At 40.0% G+C, this 7,744-nt stretch overlaps 1 protein-coding gene across 2 annotated transcripts in view; it reads left to right on the top strand.

Annotated features, from left to right (window-relative positions):
- LOC106961488 (double-stranded RNA-specific editase 1-like) overlaps positions 1-5,331 on the top strand; it is an 11,117-nt gene extending 5,786 nt beyond the window's left edge. Inside the window, exons 3-8 of one of the 2 annotated variants that reach the window (XM_015055252.1) lie at positions 407-561; positions 662-830; positions 1,498-1,679; positions 2,586-2,764; positions 3,063-3,271; positions 4,262-5,331. In XM_015055252.1, the coding sequence (XP_014910738.1) occupies positions 407-561; positions 662-830; positions 1,498-1,679; positions 2,586-2,764; positions 3,063-3,245 (868 nt within the window). In that variant the 3' untranslated portion in view covers positions 3,246-3,271; positions 4,262-5,331. Of the gene's footprint in view, positions 1-406; positions 562-661; positions 831-1,497; positions 1,680-2,585; positions 2,765-3,062 lie in introns of both variants that reach the window. The other variant, XM_015055251.1, reaches the window with a different exon arrangement.
- Positions 5,332-7,744: the final 2,413 nt, after the last annotated feature.

Genomic DNA, 7,744 nt, shown 5'->3' with positions numbered 1-7,744 from the left:
AGAGCGCTTCCTCCCCCTCCCCCCTCTGAATGGCTCGGAGTAAAGGCAACAGCAGACAGAGTCAGAAACTCCGTTTGGATACGGAGGTAAACTGTCTGCATGGCAGGCACCTATTAATCTACACCCAATAGAATGTCTCTTTATTCTTCTATATTTATTATTCTTCCATCACCGTTAATGCGGCTATGAATAAAAAATAAATAAATTGTGGAGGGCCCCCTATTGGTCAGGGCCCCTAGAATTGTCATCACATTCCCCCCCCTACACCGCGGCCCTGCTCCCACTTTTTCTTATTAATAGAAAAGAACTGTGATCTTTGCCTTTCGTGTTGACTCAGTTTCATAAGCCTGATTGATACCAGTTTGAAACTAAACTTCCTGTCTGTTTTATGAATTTGAATCTTTAGTCCTAAGGAAGAAGATCATCACAAATCTATCTTCACCTGCTGTGACAACAAACAAGGTTTCAGACTGAGTGAAAATGTCCAGTTCCACCTGTACATCAGCACCTCCCCCTGCGGCGACGCCCGCATCTTTTCACCTCACGAAGCTGCTGTAGAAGGCAAGGACGGGTTCTTCAGCTGCCTTTAGCAAAAGGTTTTCTCGTCATTCCTCAGAGGTTGTTGCTCCATTTTCCTTGTTTCTCTCTTTGAATCTCTCAGATCAGAGCGACAGACACCCTAACAGGAAGGCCCGCGGGCAGCTCCGGACTAAGATTGAGTCTGGTGAAGGAACCATCCCAGTGCGCTCTGGTAGCACCATTCAGACATGGGACGGGGTTCTTCAGGGTGAGAGGCTGCTCACCATGTCCTGCAGCGACAAGATTGCCAGGTCTGTCTTCTGGCCCCCACACACAGACAACTGACTAACTCACTTTACTCACTCACTTTCAGGTGTAAAGCTTTTTGACACCTTGGGATCCATCAGACTCTGTACCTAGATGTCAGTACTTTCTGTGTTGTCTTTTTAATTATCCACTTTTGATCAAATTCTGACATAATATGCCTTATGAAAGTATTCATACCTATAAAACTTTCTTACCCAAAATGATTGCCCCTTAACCTTTGTAGACCATCCCTACATGCATGCATCATGTAGGGATGATGAATTAATCATTCTTACTCTGAAATGATGACATAACATCAGACTTACATAGTGCTTTTCAGGACACTAAAAGATGCTTCACATGATTATGCTATATCACACAGTTAGCCGTTATGAACACCAACAGGTAAGGCAGGTGAAATGTCTTACCCACCAGGTTGAAGAGCGAACTCATACCACTGTCGTCTTTGTGTCTCTAGATTTGTAGATGTCAGGATCCAACATGTTCTCGGATTATGCTTTTTGATGAGTCAGCAGAAATTTTATTACAATTCCATTACACTGTCAGAATTTCTAGGATACATTTTCATTGCAAGAATGTCCAATGGGTGTTGTAGATATGTGATTTTCTTTGAGTTTCTTTTCTGTATTTGTCTTTTGGCGTCATGAAAAGGTGGAATGTGGTTGGATTCCAAGGCTCTTTGATGACCTACTTCACTCAGCCCATCTACTTCTCCAGCATCATCCTGGGCAGCTTGTACCATGCGGACCATCTGTCCAGAGCCATGTACCAGAGACTTACTGAGATGGAGGTGCTACCGCCACCTTTCAGCCTGAACAAGCCTCTGCTCAGTGGTAACCGATGTCATACTTGCATCCCACAGTCCTCCAGAGGTGGCCACGTCTGGCCCTTGAGAGCTACTATTCTGCTACTCTTAGAAGCAATCCCTCTCCAACACCCCAGAATCAAATGAATGGCTCATTAGCAGTCCTCTGTAGAGCTAAAGGTCTGCTGATGAGGGAATTCAGGTATGTTGGACAAGGTGATGCACATAAGAATTGCAGGACAGTTCTTCTCAAGGACTGGTCTTCCTTACACAGATTCCTGTAAATCTGGTAGCAATTTCTGAAAACTTAAAAATGACCAACTAGTTTATTGCCATAGTGTTATTTCACACTAAAACTCAATTACAATTCAATATCAATTAACTTCATTTATATAGTGCCAATTCATATGTCATCTCAAGGCACTTTGCAAAAATTTATTTCCATACAATTATACATACATTCCAAATGATCCTAGTTATCAAACAGTGCAGTCAAATTCAATTTGTTATTCAAATTTGTTTAAAATTGGCCTATCTAAGGAAAACCATTATATTGAATCAATCTACTCAGACTAAGATTGCATGCAGTAACTCGTCCATGTAAATCTGTACTGTCATGGTGTACAGTAGCTGAATAAGCAAGCAGGACCAAGACAGTAAGGAGAAGGTTCTGTTTCACTGCTAGAGACATTTTTAGTGTGAAATGTTATACTGTATTGTGTCCATCACCCGTTTTATACCTGCCACTATACTGATCAATTTCTAGTTTCCATAAAAATCAGAATATTTATGAGTTAAGGGGAACATTTCTGGTTTGAACCTTGCTTTGAAACTCATGAACGAATCCTCTGTTAGAATGTTTTTAGAATCTAACCTGTTCAAAGGACAGAGTCTGATGAAGAACCTGAATGAGCAAGACCCTGATTTTCTACAGGAATTAGTAACACAGAGGCTCGTCAGCCTGGAAAAGCCCCAAATTTCAGCGTGAACTGGACCATCGGAGACCAGGGTTTGGAGGTGATTAACGCCACCACAGGGAAGGATGACCTGGGCCGACCCTCGAGACTCTGCAAGCATGCTCTGTACACCCGTTGGATTGACTTGCACAGCAAGGTAACACCTATGAGTCAGAACACTGCATGTATTGTGACAGAACAGGAAATATGAGCAGATCACATACAGAGGTGATCCTAATGCATTTTATCTTGCAGGGTAACAATAGCTCACCTGAACTGAAGCATGTGTTAGCAAAGCCAGTGAGCATTACAAGGCTTATCCTGTTTGTATCCTCTAACTACTTTGCTTAATTTGTATTCATCCCTGATGTTGTGCTTTTTATGCAAGAGCAGACTCTGTGAAATCTTTTATGAACTTTTCTTTAAAATGTCCCTTTTGTTTCTATGCTCAACAGCTGTCCTCCACCCTGCGTATTCAAACACTGGAGCCCAGGAGCTACCATGAAGCTAAGCAGGCCGCAGCGCAGTACCACTCTGCCAAGCAGACTCTCTTCAGAGCCTTCCTCCAGGCTGGACTGGGAGCCTGGGTTAAGAAACCTGTAGAGCAGGACCAGTTCTCTTTCAGCAACTGTGTGTGAGCTGGTCATGGTTCTTAGGTGGAGAAGTATGTTCCCTATTGATTTTCTATAGACTGTACTCTTAAATTATTACATTTGTCATTATTAGTATGTTCAATGGGAGATAGAATAGAGGGAAATCACAAAATATGATGCAGTCTGCAGAAACAGAATGTAGCTCTGTTCTGCTGCATATTTGACTGCATATCCACCCTCAGTAGGATGCAGCTTCACATTTAAGGTAACGACAGGACAGTGGAACCATGAATTTGAAGAAAGTAATAAAAAGTCTTTCTCTGATTTAACATTTAACAAGTAGAAATAGTTTTGGTAATCTTAACTGACCTTAAACAGGGGAAAAAAATATCCAGTTTCACATCAGAAATAGAGAAAATAATGGCTATGTGTATTTTTATATGGTGGATGATTGGTTCCAGTTGTGTGCAAGGCAGATGGAAATCCTGTAAACTTAATTTCATGACAGTGAATTATGATGTCTTATCATTGACTGAAGTCTATTTTAGGCTAATCAACATCACATGAATCTTAGTTTACATGGTTATGATTATTATTTGATGTAAACTAAATTTTAATGTTAAATATGTCTTCATGGTGGTGGACAAACTCCTAGACTGGCTCAAATATACAATAAAAATAAGTTCAGTTGAAGTGTTTATTTGATGACCCATTCAGATCTAGTTATCAAGGTGATGTGATTTTCACAGGCTTAAAAAACTGTTTGTTTCACAAAACCAGTGATCAGCTCAGATGGAAAGTAGTACACATGCAGACAAATGGAAGAATTCTAAATGATCTACAGGGAGTTAGAACAAGGCCATGTGGATTAACAGGAGGAGTTTAGATCCAGTGGGAACATGAGGTCTTCTGCTCACACTGTCATCTAGAGGCTCTAATCAAAGATTTGTTATCCATGTTTCACCTCCAGCTTTTGCAATGCTTTGACCGGACAGTACTGATCTTAACCAGAAATGTAGAGTCCTCTGTAAGAACTGTAATTATATATAATTTTCTTTCAGCCTTCCTAGCAGTCATCAAGGATTTACTTCAGAAGCCAAGGTGACATCACAATGTGCATGATAATAGTAGTTACTGGAAAATCATGCTTAATGACTTCAGAACAGACTAACTGTTTAAATTGACATTTAAAGTTTCACTTGGCATTTTATGTTAGCAATCTGTGCCACTTTCATGGTAAACAGCAGGGCCATGTTTATTCCCTACTGAATGTAGATCCTTTAGCTCTGAGATTAGGTAAAGGTGCCAACATGTCTAAAGGTCATAAAATGGCAAATGAGCTATCTCATACTTTATTTAAATTATTGCTCCTTATTAGCCCCTTTACAGTTTTACGGTAACATTTGGGTAGAAATTTTATTAGCATGGACCAAACATTTTAAAATATTTCTTTTGATTGAAGTCTTTATGTATGTCTGTTTTAATGTTTAACTTAATTTACAAACTCACCAAAAGTGATGCCAGGATAATTACCTGAAGAATCCTCATTTCCCTTGTTTTTATTAGTGTTTTCTGCCTTTAATAATAATTTGTGAAACTTTTTATATGTGATGCGGATTTCAATGTAGTGTGATCTACCCCCTAAAACATTAAAAGATGGAATAAAAAAATGTTGTATTTCCTTGAGCATGTTTTACTTTGTATTTGCCTTTGCGGGACATATTATATCTATGAATTAATTCCTATTTGATATTTAATATATTTAAGCCCTTTATCCCCTTGCTTCTAACTAGGTTCTACAAAAGNCCGANTGTCTTTTGTAGATATGAGCTGGATATTTGCACAAACTCATTCACTTTAATGGCATTCTTGCTTGGCAGGGTGACATGTTTCTGACTGTAGCAAAGTGCATTGGAGTGGGTGAATGAAGAACAATGACTATCTGTGTGTCAGTTCTTCATTAGCAGAAATGATATCTCTATTTCCTCAGAACCTACATTTGTGGATGAGTGAGAAAACTTTATTGCTGATTGTTTTCTCAGTGACATGATAAAGTCCAACTGTGAGGCACAATGCATGAGCTCTACAGGTAAAACATAAAAGAATATGTAAAACCTGACAAAATATTTAATAAAATATATTACTGTCATTTTGTCTGGTTTTGTTGTTTTTAACTAGTTGTACTTGGAAACAAATCAAAAAATATTTATTCATTAAAATATTTATCCATCCATCCATTTTCTAACACCCTTGCCCCTAGTGGGTAGCTGGTGCCTCTCCAGCAAGACATTTCGGGCGAGAGGCGGGGTCACCCTGGACAGTCTGTCGCAGGACAACACAGAGACCGACAGGACAAACAACCACACACACACACTCACACATAGGGAGAATTTAGAGAGACCAATTAACCTGATATTTGGACTGTGGGAGGAAGCTGGAGTACCCAGAGAGAACCCAGCATGCACAGGGAGAACATGCAAACTCCATGCAGAAAGACCCTGGGTGGATGGCCATGTTTGGCTGTACATGAAGAAAGTAATGATAGTGGGAGTGGGTATAGTGGGTTGGATTCGTCTGCCTCCAAAGTGATGGTGCCAGATGAATTTGGTTTTTAATTAATTTCATTTTGGCCATGGGCAAGGCACTGTCTCAATGGGGTAATGTATAACGGTAGAGAAGCTCCAGAGAGGAAATTTTTCTTTGGTTTCTCCAGTGCATTTAACACAATTCAGCCTGATTTGCTTTGTCAGAAATTCCAGAAGACACAGATGGAGGCCTGAACAATCACTTACCTCATGACTACCTCACACACAAACCACAGTTTGTGAGGTGTGTCTAACCAGGTGATCAGCAACACAAAAGCACCACAGGGCCTGTACTCTCAAGGTTTCATTTTTACTCTTACTTCAGACTTCCAGCACAAGAGTTAGGGTAAGGGTTAGGGTCTGCAGTTCTAGGACGGACCAGAGATGGACAAGAGGCTGAGGACAGCTGGTAGACTAAAACAATCATTTCATTGTGAATGTAGACAAAACAGGAGATGATTGTTGATTTCTGGAGAAAGAAGGTTAGGTCAAACCCTTTTTCCATCATGGTGTTCACCGGGACAACAGACTGGACTGGAGACGCAACCAGGAAGCATCTATCTGAAGGGTCAAAGCAGACTGTACTTCTTGAGGAAGCAAGATCTTTCAAGATACAGATCTTCTATAAGTGTCTTGTTTACAGCGTCATCTCTTCTGCAGTCATCTGTTGGGGCAGCAGCATCAGAGCCAGGAACCTAAAAAGGCTCAACAGCCTGTTAAAAAAGGCTGGTTCTGTTGTAGGGACTGTGGAACCTATGAATATGATGATGCCATGGAGGATTCTTCATAAAATCACAAAAATTATGGACAACCCTGACCTTCGTCTTCATGAGACTGTCTTGGGAAGGAAGAATGTCTTCAGTCAGAGGCTACTTCAAATTCTCTGTAACACAGACCACTACAAGAGATCTGTTCTACCAACAGCCGTCAATATCTACAATAACTATTTGAAGAATCTGAGTTAATATGAGTTACAACAACTTTAGATTTCCTTTTGGGATCAATAAAGTATTTTTTAATTGAATTGAATTGAATAATCTAAACCTCTGCTTCAGGACATCAACTAGATGACATCACATGTCGGATAGACGACATAAACAGCTTAAATGTGTTAAAAAAGCATATTTGTAAAAATGACCTAATCAAAGTCCAGAACTAAATCCAACCGAGGGTCTGTGGTAGGACTTGAAACTGATGTTCTCCATTAAATCTAACTGAACATGAGCATTTTTTTTCAATGAAGGAAGGAAAAAACCCTTCAGACTGTAGATGGTTTTACACATCAATCACACAGGGAGCTGAATATAAATGTACACTTTTTAATGGTTCTAGGTTGAAGTGTCAGTAAGTTGGGTGGTCCAGGCTGCATCAAGGTGATGTAAGCAGTTACCACAAATCATAAAATCATACAGCACAGGTCAACGGAATCCTTGACTCTGTGAAGGCTTAAATTTCCATTTTAATTTTCTGCTCAGTGGAGTTGATTCATGCAGGGACACAGTGAGTGGCCAGACTCTTTGCTCTCATCTATCCATTAATAAATGACAATGACCTTTGCTTTCTGACTCCATGGATACTCCAATCCCTCTGCTGAGCACACCACTAAACTGACATAAGAGATCCCCCCTGCTAGAGACAAGAAAGGTCAGACATCATGTAGTAGAGGGAGATCATTTTATTAAAGCACCTTGATGTTTTCCTCGACTGTAATATCAACCAGAGGTGTTCATCTCTGCAAATAATATTATATAATATTAATTCTATTATTGCAACGAATTTGATACAGATCTTCCATAAGTGTGTCTGTAGTCATTACACTTGAAGACATCACTTATTGCCGCTAAAAGAGGGCTGTGGTATTGACCCAGCTGTTTCTGCTTTGTTTCCTGCAGGGATGTAAAGATGGGACTGGTTTAACCATAGACATAATATAAGCATAGACGCCTCATGGACCGCTCT

This window comes from Poecilia latipinna, unplaced genomic scaffold (genome assembly GCF_001443285.1).
Source record: "Poecilia latipinna isolate Pla-1442-1.1 unplaced genomic scaffold, P_latipinna-1.0 Scaffold1306, whole genome shotgun sequence".
NCBI lineage: Eukaryota > Metazoa > Chordata > Actinopteri > Cyprinodontiformes > Poeciliidae > Poecilia > Poecilia latipinna.
This window is presented reverse-complemented; position numbering and strand designations above follow the sequence as displayed.